Here is a 15,248-nt window from a genome sequence, read left to right on the forward strand (position 1 = left end):
ATCAGTCTTCCCTTCCTCCTATAAATTTCAGGCTGCTATAAAACTAAACTTAGCCATTAGTTCTTGATTTACCTAGACTTGTCTCCAACTTTTTTCAACCTTGGGCCTTAGATGTTTAAAAGAAGAAACCACCACAGAAAATGAATGTCTTGGATGGAGTGTAAGTATAAAAACGGTATTAGGTGGGTGGGAATCCTCCCTTTGATGCTAATCCCTTCCAATTGGGAAGTATCTAGCCTGTCCTCGGAGCCTGCTGTCAACAGAATGCTATGACTGAGATTGCTAACTCAACATTTGGCGGAAATTGCTGATACTTACCATGCTCTCATACTTCCATCGATACTAAGGCACCCTACAGAATGCACCTAAACTTGAACTCAATTGATATGAAATAAATTGACCATCTTACCAAACCAGTGACTGTACATTACAGTCATTGTCTTACTTGAATGAAAGGCTCCCATACTCACACATGAATGACCTTTCATTATGCCTGGTTACCAGAAGTGTGACAGGTTCTAATAGCAAGCTGGTAGGCACTTTTGCAGTTCTAATTCAAATAGTTCCATTGACATCAAAACCACAAGAGAAAAAACTTGAACAGTATATGAATGCCAGCAGAACTCCAGAGGTGGAACTAAAGGCGTAAACCTAACTTCCAGCTATTTACCATGTAGACAATTTACACTAATTATAGTCTATGTTTGAAAAAAAATGTAATTTGCTTCTTTCTCACTGTGGTGCAGGTGCAATGAGCCCAGTTGCACTTAAAGCAGTGTGACGTATACAATATTGACAGTAACTGGGGATACAAGGACATTACATATGTCGTTCCCCCCCACCTCCCCCCTTACCAAATACAAACTAACTATTCAGTATATAATTTTTTTGTAAACAGAGTTTGGTGTCAGACATCACCCTCAGTACTCAGAAAGGTGAGTAGGTATATTAGTCTTACAATGAAGCTTCAGGAAGAACCCATCAGTGCATGGCATTGATCACACGATCAATTATTAGATGAGGCATCTGGTTCTACAACTGAGTGTGTGTCCAATCCTAAAATCTTAAACTAAGCCTAAGTTCCTACCAGAATGCTAGCATAGTTCCCTTCATTTGCTGGACTGGCTGACTGTGTCACTGCTGTTGTCAAGGGTCTCCATGGAGAAGAGCATAGCAACACCAGTGGGAATAATGAGTGTTGGTAACTACTCTTGCTCTCTGTGATTAAGTTACTATAAGGACTGACAGAACCCATTTATCCACAAAGGGCTATTCATAAAAAAAACTCGGTGTCAGTTAGCGTCAAACTTTTCCCACTCTGGTGGTGCGATGCTGCCGAATGACCCAGTTTATTGGAACATTTTTTAAATGTATTTTTTGGTAGACTGAAATGGGGTTTATCCATCAGGAACAATTTAGCAGTCACCAGATTTTTAAAAACTGCTGCAGGGTTTAAAACTAAAACTCTTAATTGCAATGCAATAAGAGCAACAATTATATCCTCATACCCAAAAAGGGCAAGATGACAGGCTGTGAAGTCTACCTCAGCCTTTTCAATAACACAAGTTTTTGTGTGAAAGTGTTTACACAGTGTACCATAAAAACGTTTCTGTATCAAGATCAGACAATTGAGACACTGCAGCACTGAGTGCTAAAACCCAGTTCCTGACCTGAGCCACTCTCAAGGTGCTAAATGCAGACTGGAGCATCCTTCTTGCTGCATATGCAATGCAATATTCACTGAAAACAATTGTTTCTCCATGGGACTGATTAGTAATAGATCCCTTAACAATTAATTGTTTTAATACTGATTTAAAATAGCTGGGGTTTATCCCAATTCAACCAACCAATCAGGTAGTTGGTGATACATTTACAGGCCTGTTGCTAATCATAAATTGACACTAATGAGTTGAAAGAAATAATCAAAGGCTTAAGCAGGCTACTCTTCTCTCCGCAGATGCTGCCTGGCCTGCTGAATGTTTCTAGCATTTCCTGTTTTTATTTCTTCAGCTAAACTCGCTTTGTTTTCAGATTAAATGTGTAATTATGGCATTATCAATGGATCTTAAAATGAAAGTTCTCTCCTTTTAGTGAACCTTGGCGATGTTCTGAACAGCAGCAAGAGTGACAGTCGGCCATGTTGACAGATTCTGTTAAGGAGCTATCTCTCTAGCAACAGACACATGAAAGCAATTGAAAAATGATCAGCTTTTGCCCGCAGTCCATCACCGTGGCAACAGTTGTTTTTCTGTTGCTTACAACTGCAGGTAGGAAGCTTAATGCAATTCATGAACACGTGGTGATTTCTTTTTAAAAGGATTAAATGAGTCGTCTAACGAGACTTATCGAGCACATTCACAAAAAGTTAAAGACATGTGACTATTTGTTAACAATTCCAGTTTTAGATGTTAACCTGTTTCACTCTCCAAAGATGCTGCCTGACCTGCTGAGTGTTTCCAGCATTTTCTGTTTTTATTCCAGTATTTTGCTATTACTTCAAAGGTTGTGTTTTAAAGCATATTATACTCATGAAAGTTTCTTTTTTAAAAAGGCTCTCAGATGATAGCAAGATGCTAATGACCTCGCTTTGATGATGTTTCCTCAGATTGTAGATAATAAGCAATTCATTAGTTTGTCTTGGTAATTGGTAAACTATGGTTTCATGGGAAAATGCCACTGGAAGGACAGCTGGGAACGGAATAATATCCACAAAATATTAGAAGAATTTAACATCACCTTATCATGCATCTATCTACACTAGTGTTTTGCTTTCTTTGAACAGTAATCTCAGCACATTTCCGGGTTTGTGAGCCTTACGCAGACGTCAAAGGGAGATACCACTTTGGTTTCCACTGTCCACGCCTATCGGACAGCAAAAGCTACATGTTCTGTTGTCACCACAACAGCACAACCTTCAAGTACTGCTGCAACGAGACAGAATTTCAGACAGTAATGCAGATAAACATGACCAGACAGGCAGACGGGTACACTCATAAGTAAGTACTGTAGTTCCCGAGTCCAGCCAGATTTATTTGATCCTGATTAAAATAGTGCATAAACTATTAGTCATAAGAATACTGTGTCATTTACATGTGACAGATGAAGAAGAAAACATAGGCCTCGATTTTGGCCACCAGCATATATTGGGCAGATGGTGTGCGCAGCAATCACAACACCCGCCCGATGGTGTCAGCGAGAGGTGCGAACTATTTTGATGGTTGGGCTTCATTCAAGTTCAATTGGTGAATCGCCCGCATGTTATGAGCACCGAACATGGGAAATCCGGCAGGTCAGCCTTAGAACACGGGTTAAAGGGGAGACCTGGGATGAGGAGCATTATTGAAGGGCGTAGGCTTATCATCAAGGAGCAGGGAGAGCAATGAAAGTCATCATAGAGCCAAAAAACAGCCAAATAAGTCCATTTGTATTCTTGCCAGACCTGCTTCAGGTGATTTTTTTTAAGTGACACCGGTTCCAACCATTTCTCACTCTGTGTAGTGCATGACTTCTAAAGATGACTTCATTATGGCATCAAGGTCCTAACTACAACAGAGGACCCCAAATTACACATCTTCATGAGGCGCCCAGGTATCTGCAATGGGAGGCCGGGCCTGCTAACATCAAGGCTCACTCGAAAATCGTGCAGGCAGGCCCCGGGGCTGGAAGTCAGCAGTAATATTTTGCAATTTTAGTCTCAGTGCGGCTCCATCCAAAGTGAAAAAAAAGATGGTAGAGAGACCAAAATCAGGACCATGGAGCAGATTATTAACACAATCCAGGACATCACTTAAATTCAAAGCTGGAAATGTTAATTACTTGGCAAATTTGACATTTTGCAGCTCACAGTTAACCCCCTCCCCCCACCCAAAAATAAAGCAATACAAATCTGGATTTCATATCTGTCTCATCCTAAACAAAAAAGTAATCTGTGTTGATCCCAAAGAACATATCACTATATACAAGGGGTCCACATGAGTGTGTCAGTGTTTGCAGGGATCCCCAGGATTGTGTTACTATTAGCAGGGATTATCCAGGAGTGTGTCAGTACTAACCAGGGGTCGCATTGAGACTGTCAATATTTACAAGGGTCCCAAGGAGTGTGTCCATATTTACAAGGGGCCCCCCAGTAGCATGTCAGTATTCACAAGGGTTACCCAGGAGTGCATCAATATTTGCAGGGCACCTAAGTGTCTATCAATATTTACAAGGAATTCCCCAGGAGCATTTGCAGGGGGTCTCTCACAGAAAAGTTTTAAACTAGTGGTTTATATGAGTGCAGCACAACCCAGAGGTATAGATAACAAACACGCGTTTCTATTGTGCAACATATACCTGAACCATTATTTTGATGCTGAAAAGGTGGGATGCCATCACGTTAGTGTTTTGTTTCTTGTTGCCTCTATATGTTAACAGCCAACCTATCGAGACACTTTTCATTAGTCGGTACACATTCTGTTTTAGCTTCTGCTATGAAATTTATTTTTGTTGTAACAGCATTTATGCCAAAATTTGTCAAAGTAAGTAAAATTATCATGACATTTTCCTGTGAATTAGTATTTAGTGGTATTTTCCATATTAGATATATAATGTCATATTTTAATACTCCTTGTGTTGTTTATTGCATATAAAACTGCATTACTGCCATCACCCTCAAGTGACTACATTTTTGTTTCAGTAACTACAGTGCACTGGTTGGAGTATGGATTTATGGCTTTTTTGTCCTAATCCTGCTTGTACTGGACCTTCTCTACTACTCTGCCATGAACTATGAGATCTGTAAATTTTACTTGTCTAAATGGGGAATCCGAGGCAGCTGGCTGAAGCAGGATGAGGGCCAGTGGAACAGCCCTACTCAGGGACAGGGACAGGCCCAGGCCCAGGCCCCGGCCTCAGCCCAGTCATCACAGGCTATGCAGACGCTGAAGGCAGAAGTTCAGAGCCCAGCTTTGATGTCTTTTCAAAGTTCAACTGCATGGTGAGTAAACACAGCTTTAGTATGTTACTTTCAACAGCCACATCCCCAAAACACATTTCTCATCTGAATTCTGTATTAGAAATTCTTAAAGGCCTGAGAAAATTATGGTCTCAATTTTAAAATGGTGGCGGGATTGCAGCGGGGTGGGAGGGAGGAGGAGGTGCGCCGACAGGCTGGTTGCCGACAGGAGCTGCAACACCGAGGTGGGGTGGGGGCGGGAGAGAGAGAGAGAGTGAAAGACGTCATCCGCGCTGGAACAGAGAGTGGAGGGCGCTGAAGATCCGGGGTGGGGGAGGGGGAGGGGAAGATCGGAGTAGGGGGAAGAGGGGAAATTCGGAGAGGGGGGGAGGGCAGAGGAGGAGATCCGGGGAGGGCAGAGGGGGATATCCGGGGGGGCGGCGGAGGGGGAAATCCGGGGGTGGGGGGGAGGCAGAGGGGGAGATCTGGGTGGGGGGGGGGGGGGGGACTGAGGGGAGATCAGTGGGGGGAGAGGGGGAAACCGGAGAGGGAGACATCAGGGGCTGAGCGGGACATCGGAGAGGGAGACACTGGGGGAAGAAGGGGATATCAGCGAGGGGGACATTGGACATCGGAGCAGAGGGGGGTGTGCAGGTGATATCGGTGGAAAGGTAGGTTTATTTTGTTTTTTTAACTTTGTGCAATGGTTTTTTATTTAATTTATTTACTTTATTTTTGCCTGATCCGGCCCTTCACGCCTGGCGTGAATCGGAAGCCATGGGAAAGCCGCCCAGGTAAATCGGTGTAACTATCTACTATGTCAGAAATAAAGTACCTTAAGTACCTCAATGAGGTACATTTGGTTCTTTAACTATCATCCCTCCGGCTTTAATTGCTGACGGGACGTCTGCATTTGGGAAGCGCACGCGCACACAGGCGCGTCTGTGGGACACCTGGAAGTCGGCGGGTTGGTGCCGGCTTCCTTACCCGCTCAGGATTTTCCCGATTTTCACAGCCCCCCGCCCCCAACGCACCCGCAAATTCATTTGAAAATCTGAGCCCATGTGTTGCTTTCCCTGACTGTCCACGATGGCTCCCTATTTCACTCTTTATCTGACTTCCTTCAAGAACCTTTTTTTTTCAAATGCACAGTTATAATTCAGATTTACCAAACCTAAATCTAGATGGAAATTGCCTCCATAGACCAGACAATACCAATCACTGGAGGTTCAGGTCACAATCGGATGACATCCAGTAGACCCCAGTTAGAGCTCCTCTGCTCAATTTGAATACAGACCATCAGCAAAATTGGATAAGCTCACTAAATGACATAGCATTTAGAAATCGGACATCTGGGCCTAAATTTTAACACCACGAGCGGGTGGCTTGAGGGCAGATGAGAAGGTAAAAAACTAAAACTCGACCCCAACTCACCTCCACCCCGTCCACTTCCAGTTTTAATGGAGGCAGATCGAGGGGCAGGTGACCAGCCCCTTCTCAGGAGGCGGGTCGGTCAGTGGAAGCTTTTAAGGAGGCAGTGGGACTCCATTTTGACAGCTTTTTTATTTTTAACTCCTGGAAGCTGGGATTTCCGGACCTTCTGCTTCAAGCCACGTGAGAGGAGGCGAGAAGGCCCAGCTCAGCAGGTAAGTGCCTTTATTGCACTGCTTGTGGGCCCAGAGGAGCAGGAGTGCTTCCCCCAGGCCCAACAAGCCTACCTGCAGTAATCCCACACAGGCAATCGACCGATCACCTCCCCAACCCCCCTACGGTCTCCGAACCCCCCCATCCCCCGGTGACTCCTGACCCCGATGACCCATGGCCAACCACCCTGATGACCCCCGACCCCCTGATGACTGACTTCCCCCGACCCCATCTAAGTCTTACCCGCTGGCATCCGTTCCCTGGCTCTTCTCCCGTCCGGCTGACGACCAGCCTGACAAAAAAAATTACTTCCGGGTTTCCTATCAAGAATCCCCTCCCGATCCCCCGCCTCCCAGTTCCGGGTTAAAATTTACCTCCTGGCATCACTGGGCGACTGGAAACACACAATCCTCTAATAGGTTCAAACTTGGGTTACAATGCAAATTCTTTTGTTCTTTCTTGAAACAACCAACTATTAAAATAATAATGGAAAACAAATAACACTTTGTATTAAATTATTTAACATTTATTATCAATAACATTTATTATTATGGCTTCAACCACAGACAGCAGGCATCCCACTTGATCCGAATCGGGTAAAAACACTGCTAAAATGCCTCGAATTTGGGTCAAATCATGCTGAAGACCGACAGTAAAACTTTTATCTGATGATAAGAACTTGTGTGTCATCATTGTAGTAGTTACATGATTGGAACACAGCTGCCCATCTCAGTACAACAGCTGAGTTGTCTCAGGTTTTGCTGGAATAAGATATGGCCTATTTGTGGTGTCATTATACTTTACCAATGCTGAGCAAATGGATGGTCTCTCCTGGACAGTAATGGAGAATTGTCACAACAAAACAGCACTGTGAGGTATTAACTCATCTCACAGTTTATTTTAATTTAATACGAATGGGACAAGTAACATTTTAATTCCAAGTATTTATTTATAAGAACAATTTAAAAAAAATACATTTAGCATTAAACACATACACAGACTTCCCACTAATTTGTACTTGCTTACCGTGACCTATAAACAATCTGTCATTGTTCAGACAGGACAAAGTTAACGCAATGAAGGCTTTTCATCCTTTCTACACTCTCGCTCTCCTACAGACGTTCTCTGTAACACAACCCGACAGGAACCCAATTAAGGAGGGATTTTACAGCCAATGAACCCTGTTGCTTTTAGGATTAAATCAAATAGTGTGCATGTTTTAACAAAGGCAGACAGCTTCAATAAACCTGGTTTCAATTATGCACTTATGCTTCCAATAAACAAAAATATGTATCAAAAAGGGAATTACCAGTTCACGCTACTGTCTCCTCACAACAAGACAAGAAAACTGAACCAGAAAGCCTGTGGGGAGAATCTCGCTCTTTGCTTGGCACCATTCCCTTCCCCTGACTAGGCAGCATACACTTTTGACTAGAGAACTATAAATTATGCACACCAGTAACATTTAGATTACAATAAAAAAACACTGTTATTGTATTCATAAAACACAGAGCAAATCTCCAGTGCAGTAATTGTTATTTTACTATCATATAAAGTAATTCAGCACTACAGGACATAATATGTAAAATTTAATTTAAAAAGTTAAGCATTCAGCTCCACTTAAAATAGAAAGAAAATCTATTATCCATGGCAGCAAGTCAGAGGCAAGTTTTGCGATGTAAACTGAGGCTCACTCCTCTGAACATGAGTAGGTTACTGGCAGGGGTCCCATATACAGTGGGTGGAAATACAGGCCTGGCATGACATCAAATCTGTCTTTGATCTGTGCAATATTTCTGCAAGCAAACGGAGGAGTGGTCTCTCATTTTAACAAAGAAAATGTTTTAATTATGAACGATAGCTCTTTATAAGAAAAAAATGTTATACACCCAACAATTGTGAAGATTTTATCTATTTTAAATATGTATTGGTACTCAATGTTGCTAAATCTGATTTAGAGAAAATGTCATTTTACCGAGCATTCATTGTAGGGAAAAGAAAGTCCAACCTCTTCCCTCACTCCACCCCATGGTGTAAAAAACAATACAAGTTCATACACACCACCTTCTGCATTTTACGTGGACAGTCAGGTTTGGACCTAGTGTCTTTACATCTGAACCTGCAGGTAAACTCCCTGTTCTGCATTGAGGTCACCATATGAGTTGTAATGGTTCCACTCTGCTCCTGACTGCTGCTCATTACCATACCCAGTCCAACCTGATCTTTCTGCTACCAGGGATCGAACTCTGCTGTACTTTAAAGGAAACAAAAATGGCGACCACAAGTGACATCAAACAAAAGTGGCCTATCTGCCTATATTAAATTAGAACCAACTTTTACACCCAAGGCCAAGGGGGCAATGAGCAGGAATTCCTCATCTTGTGATAGTTTTGCCACATCAGGAATCTCACGCATCGTGTGCAACAGAGTTAGATCCTTGAGCAAAGCAGCAGAAATGGCAGTGAGGGTCAAAATTGGGGAAGAAGAATGCTTCCATGAACTGGGAGGTAGGGGAGAAGAAAGGGGGAGGGAAAGAAGTGTGGAAATGGTGCCACTATTAAATCAGATTTAGCAACATTGAGTACCAATACATATTTAAAATAAATAAAATCCTCACAAATGTTGCCACAATTTTCTGCTATACAAGTAATGGAATTTATTTAATGCAGCTTATATTATGACCAGCCCTTGACCCACTGCACTTTCAGTGCAACTTCATGTCGTGTTATGGACCCATATTTACATTTACCGCAGACATCAGTGTTCTGGAGGCCTTGTCTGCATATCCACATTCACAGAATGGGCTCTTCCCCAAATGCCACTGCAGACCTTCCACTTGCTGGGACTCCTGCTGTAATCTGATGTAAGATTGGAAACACTTGCCCACAGTGTACAGCACCCTCGATCACAGCAAGAGCATCAGAGAGTGAAAGCTTGGGAGTGGTGCTTTCATTTAACAAATTATTTTCATAATGCAGCAACAGTTGACCTTCTCGACAGTGGCAATTATTACCCCAGTCCTCTACTACAATATTCCAAAATGACATACAATGTCACTGACTGCCTCATTGAAATACAGAGCTGAGCACTGGCAGACAAGATGTCAGTGCAGCAGCAAACAACACCCTTGAGTGAACAGTCACCTTGGTCTGTGCATCTCATGAAAAAGACTGCTGCTACAATAAATTCTCATTTCCTGTCAGCTCTACATCAGGGGAATGAGGACTCGGCATCTAGAATTCATGTGTCAGGCTGCCTCGTTGCCAGACATTATGGCCTAGAAAATTATCATGGGAACCTAAAATGGCACAACTCCCATGATAGCTTTTCTATCGTTAGAATTTAAAATTTGTAAGATAGGATGGTCATTTACAGATCTAGTTCTGAAATTTAATTTAAACAATTTCCAGGTGCGTGGGGAGGCCCCTTCTTCAACTCTTGAGAATCTTCCATGGTTCTTTAAAGCAACAATAAAGTTCAGATATGTTTATATTGTGCTCCAGTTGTGTGTGTGTGTGTGTGTGTGCGCGCCGAGAGTGACTGAGAGTGAGGGTGTCTGTGTGTGAGAGAGAGATAGTATGTGAGAGAAAGTGAGTGTGCGCATGAGAGACTGTGAGAAAGAGTGAGAGAATGAGAGTGCATATATGAGACTGTGAGTGAGAGAAAGTTTGTGTGCTGAAAGTAAGTATGCAGGCGAGAGTGAGTGCCCGGGACAGTGTGTGCATGATAAAGAGTGAATACAGGAGTGGCAAAGAGTGTGTATGTTTATGAGAGTGAGAGTGTGTGTGAGAGTCAGCATGTGAGAGATGGTGTTTGAGGGAGAGCAACTATGTATGAGAGTGAGTGACTGACAGAGTGAGTGTCTGTATGAGAGTGTGACTGACTGAGAGTGAGGGTGTGTGTGAGTATCTCTGAGAGTGAGGATGTGATTGAGTTTCTGTATGAGAGTGAGTGACTTACTGAGAGTGAGGGTGTATGTGAGTGACAGTATGAGAGTGAGTGACTGAGAGTGAGGGTGCATGTGAGTGTCTCTATGAGAGTGAGGATGTGAGTGAGTGTCTCTATGAGAGTGAGTGACTGACTGAGAGTGAGGGTGCGTGTTGACTCGCAGTGCTGCAGATTCATCCATTTACTTTGTAGAGCAGATTTCTGAGTGGTAACACATAACAGCTACGCACACTCAGCTGTTCAAGAGCTACCATTGTGAATTCTCTGTCAGCGATGGTTGGGGACAATCCATTCAGATCATCAATGTGTAAACAGAACACTGGTTATTACAGGCAGTTGGAGTGCTCAGAAAACATGGCAGCCAACGGAATACAGCACTGGTAAAAACAGGCAATTATGTTTATTACTGAAACACAGGGACAAATCTGCTCTTGAAATTATACATCATGTTGCTAAGGGCACTAGTGCTGTCCTAATTACCTTCCATCAAAGCACCATCAATCTGCAGGATGTGACATTCAATTAGATGCTGAGCTTTTAAACTATTCACACACCTAATGTTTCACTTTCCGCATTTTTATGCTGAGTGATATTTGGTGCTAAAGTTGATGCAGCTTAAAAGGGAGTAGGATGTTTTGCAAATAATGTTACAAGTTAAAAGCTTCAAAGAGCCCCAAACCCACAGAGCAGAGGAATTAGATTAGAGTTTTAAGTATTGAAAAACTATATTAAGAACACAATATATTACCTCATTATTTGTACAAGAACAGTACATTAGTGCTGCGACAGAAGTGATAATTCCAATGTACATGGATACGACAGGAGAATCATTGCACAGTAACTTTTATTTCCTATTTAAGATCCTGTTTTTCACAATCAAATACAAAAAATAATATACATTATTAGGAGTACCCAGCACTCATTTTAAACATCATCCTGTTGCTTTATACATGGACTGGATTAGCAGCCAGCCACACAAACAAAGGAAGTGTGTTGCATATTATTTCAAAGCATCAACGTCAACAGCAGTGAGAATAGCTGAAGGTCAGAATAATGCTGTAGACCTCAAGAGATTGTCAGATTTTATCTATGGAAGAGACTCGCTAGTGAACTGTCCATCATGCCAACTCCTCCAGGTGATGGACTATGCCCTCAGAACACTTCACCACCAGGAGTACCTTATGACTAATGATCATCTGAAAGAACTACAAGACAGTCAAGGCTGCAGCAGTTCAAACTTCCCTGTATGATCAACTTGTTCAGTCCCTTTTTAACTTTAAGGGACACCCCAGGCAATATTAGCAATGCCTTCAATTGATTGATTAATATTCTGAGGCGGGAATTAAACTCTAGCAACATTGTTTGTGATGCAAAGCTTCAAATTTTTTCAATAGTTAAACATTTCTGTGCCAAGATAATCACAAAGTATATTTACATCGAACCTCGAAGGTCCATCATTACAGAGGGTGACTCACCATGGAGAGTAATGGAAATTGGCAGATAATCGAGAGTCCCAAATAACTGTGTATCATTGATTGCTCAGCCTCTCTCCACCCACCCCAGTCCTCTCCAGCAGCACGCTCCTCCATTTTACTCCTGACAGTATAACAGTTCGTCAATCAGTGGATCTGCCAGCTCGCATCACGACGCCCCCACCCCCGCACTCACACAAACTGGCAGAGACTCCAGGCACAAATATTTCCGATGGATTACCACAGGCCCCCTCTCAGCTACAGGCACTAAGTGCTCACCTCCAGTGATCCCATCAGCAGCCCTAATGCAGCACTCGATATCAGCGCTGTTTGGGAGTATGTGGGACCACAGAACTAATTTACTGTCACCTATATTATCCATGCCTCTCAGTATTTTACAAACCTCATATCATGTATTCTTTCAGCCTATTCCCCAGTTAAAACCAAGGTCAATTCTGTGAACATTTCCTCAGAACTTGGAATTTAAAATCTTGGAATCTTGGAATCTTAAATCTTAGAATCATCTTTTGCCATACTTCTTTGAACTCTCTCCAGTGTATCATATCTTTGTGAAGGCATGGGCTTCACAATTGCACACAGGAGTCCAAGTGTGACCTTACCAGTGAGTAATAAGAGTTAAAATAGACAGTTAGTTAAATGGCCTCAAATGCATCCTCTTTTTGTGGATCAGCCAGGTGTCTAACATGTGCAGAGACACATCACCATGTTTAAGAGTTTCCAAACCAAGTTATTGAGATATTGACACAGTAGAGTTTCTGTTAGCCTGATACAGAGAGCACACTCTCCATAGGAAGATATCCTGCTGACCCAAGCCCAGAGAGATTAGGTGAACGTTTCCTTTACCCATTTCCTGAGATGTCAACTTGTCTTTTGCAGATGCAGAATAGTGCCTGGGTATGGAGAGAAGACAAGAGAAGAGGAAACAATTGAAATACAGCAAGAGGATCATTTCAATGACACATCTGTAGAGTGAAGTAGCTAATAGAAGACATGGTGCCTGATCTTGGTCCTGACTGTACAGATATTCCCAATGGACTGAACTATTAGTTCATGTGATTGAGTGTCTGGTGGCCGAGTGCGATATTGGGAATCGTGTTTACTCAAACTGAATGTGACGTGTAAGCAATAGTCTTCATGTAGAACAATCACAGTAAACTGTGTGCACTCCAGAATATTCACCGTTACTTGCTCATTAGTGTTCCTGGAGGCCGTGCAGAGTTACATTTCTATATCCTGGGCACACTCACCACCTCCTCTTTACTGACTTTCTGAATGGGTGGTGAATGAACAACAGCTGGGGGTGTTTTCACAGATGAAACATCCTCGTAGAACCCACATAACTTCCAGGTTGTATCAGCTTCACTCTCACTCTTTATGACATCATACAAATACAAGAGCCTTGGAACACATTTCCAAACATCTCTGTTTTAATCATCTATACAATGCAGTTTTTAAAAAATCTATTTGGAGTTTTACCTTACATTACATTTCCCATTAGCACCACTGTTAATCTGCTGAGTTTTGCTGTGTGGGACCATGGCAATGTCACATGACAGGAAGAGGTGGTGTTTCTATAACAATATAACACTAGAACAAGGTTATAATAGGGTCAGCTGACAGGAAGAAGGTTTTTTACTGACATCTAATACCCTTTGTTTTACAGAATTGTGTCATTCCTGGAGGTCAGGGGTGAATTATAAAATGTGCTCTCATATCGACTATGGCCACTGTGTGCGTGATTGGTTTGCCACTCAAATATATTAATCCAAAGACAAGGGGTCCACCACTTCTGCAATTCACTTTTTATTCTTCTAATCTTTCTATCACCCATGTTCAATTTGTCATCTGTCTCCAGATCCCCATTGTCCTGATCTCTCATCCCTCAACCCTGATAACTCATGCCTTCCAAACCCTTCCCCTAACACCAACCAGCCCTGGCCTCCACTTTCACATTGCCTGTCTTTATTCTTAGATCCCCAAAAATACATTTATCCAAATGCAATTTTAATTAAAAGCTAGTGCAGGAATTAAATCAATAAGCGTAAAGACCCTTGTTTATTATATCACCACTGTTACTCCAAGTGAAGTTGGAGATGGCAGGACTTCATTTCAGAACAACGATGGTATTGCTGGAGGTACCTGTAGTGGGAACTTTAACGCATTTGCCTACTGGCTAAGAAAATCACTGATTGGAGTCCTGGGACTCAGAATCTCCTGTCTGAGCCAACTTAACCAGTTATTGACCAGTTAACAAGATGGAGCACAGTACAAAAATGAAGTATTCCTTATTGGCAAGGAGCAAGTAAGGACTAACTTACTCACCCAGTTCTAATCACAGAGCAGAGTGTGAAGCAAATGCCTTGATGACAGTGCCCTTAAATCCAATATAAACCTCAAACTGAATGAGGCAAATCTGGGTTTGATCAATTTATTGGTCAGGGATGTAAAGAACATTGTTGGCAAAGAAGAATAAGAGTGTTTATTACAACCATGGACTGAAACCCTATGGGTGTAATTTAACTGCCAAGAACGGGTGGGTTGGGGGTGGGTGGGAGTTTAAAATGCCAGCTTTTTGGAGGGGGACCGCATCCCAGCTCCAACGCGCCCACTTCTGGGTTTGACCCAGGTTAGGATGCAAAAGAAACCTGGAAGTCCTGTCCCCACTTAAAGCTGGCAGGCCAATATTTAAAGGACCAATTTAGGTACTTGCAAGACTTAAGGTGATTAACGTTTTGTGGATTCTGCAACAGAATCGAATTTAACTTCTCCTGAACGTATCTCCTGTGGCTTCTGAAACACGTCGTAGAATCGGAGGTGAGTTGCAGCCGAAGTTCATTTGGCCCTTTAAACCAGTGATTGAGACATCTCAATAAATGGTGAGGTATTGCAGCTGAGCACTCAGTTCCCTCAGACAAACCTTTGGTTGGGAGTTCTTTGTGTTTAGACTGTGATTTCTTTGTTGAGACTGAGAATTCTTGTGTTCACACAAATGTACCTACATTTTGGAGCACCTCAAACTGACAAGACCAGGATGGGGAGGGGGGGGGCAATGGATTTATTCCACAGCACATCTGAGGAGGAGGAACATCACCATCCGCGATGATGATTGTGCAGTTCTGGGATCTGCAGGTGCACAAGACAGAGATGCGCAACAAGGACTTGGAGACGAGCAGAGAGGGGACCAACGGACGGGCTGACGTCGCAGGAGTCACTACCCATGTGAGAGGGTG

At 42.7% G+C, this 15,248-nt stretch overlaps 1 protein-coding gene across 5 annotated transcripts in view; it reads left to right on the plus strand.

Annotated features, from left to right (window-relative positions):
- The window catches only part of LOC137335005 (protein shisa-like-1), a 145,608-nt gene extending 132,418 nt beyond the window's left edge, over positions 1-13,190 (plus strand). For 4 of the 5 annotated variants that reach the window (XM_068000095.1, XM_068000097.1, XM_068000096.1 and 1 more), the window contains 3 exons: positions 2,092-2,267; positions 2,783-2,996; positions 4,676-4,979. In XM_068000095.1, the coding sequence (XP_067856196.1) occupies positions 2,201-2,267; positions 2,783-2,996; positions 4,676-4,979 (585 nt within the window). In that variant the 5' untranslated portion in view covers positions 2,092-2,200. Of the gene's footprint in view, positions 1-2,091; positions 2,268-2,782; positions 2,997-4,675; positions 4,980-12,894 lie in introns of those variants that run through there. The other variant, XM_068000098.1, reaches the window with a different exon arrangement.
- The last annotated feature ends 2,058 nt before the right edge of the window (positions 13,191-15,248 follow it).

The sequence above is a fragment of the Heptranchias perlo genome, chromosome 18 (genome assembly GCF_035084215.1).
Source record: "Heptranchias perlo isolate sHepPer1 chromosome 18, sHepPer1.hap1, whole genome shotgun sequence".
In the NCBI taxonomy this organism is placed as follows: domain Eukaryota; kingdom Metazoa; phylum Chordata; class Chondrichthyes; order Hexanchiformes; family Hexanchidae; genus Heptranchias; species Heptranchias perlo.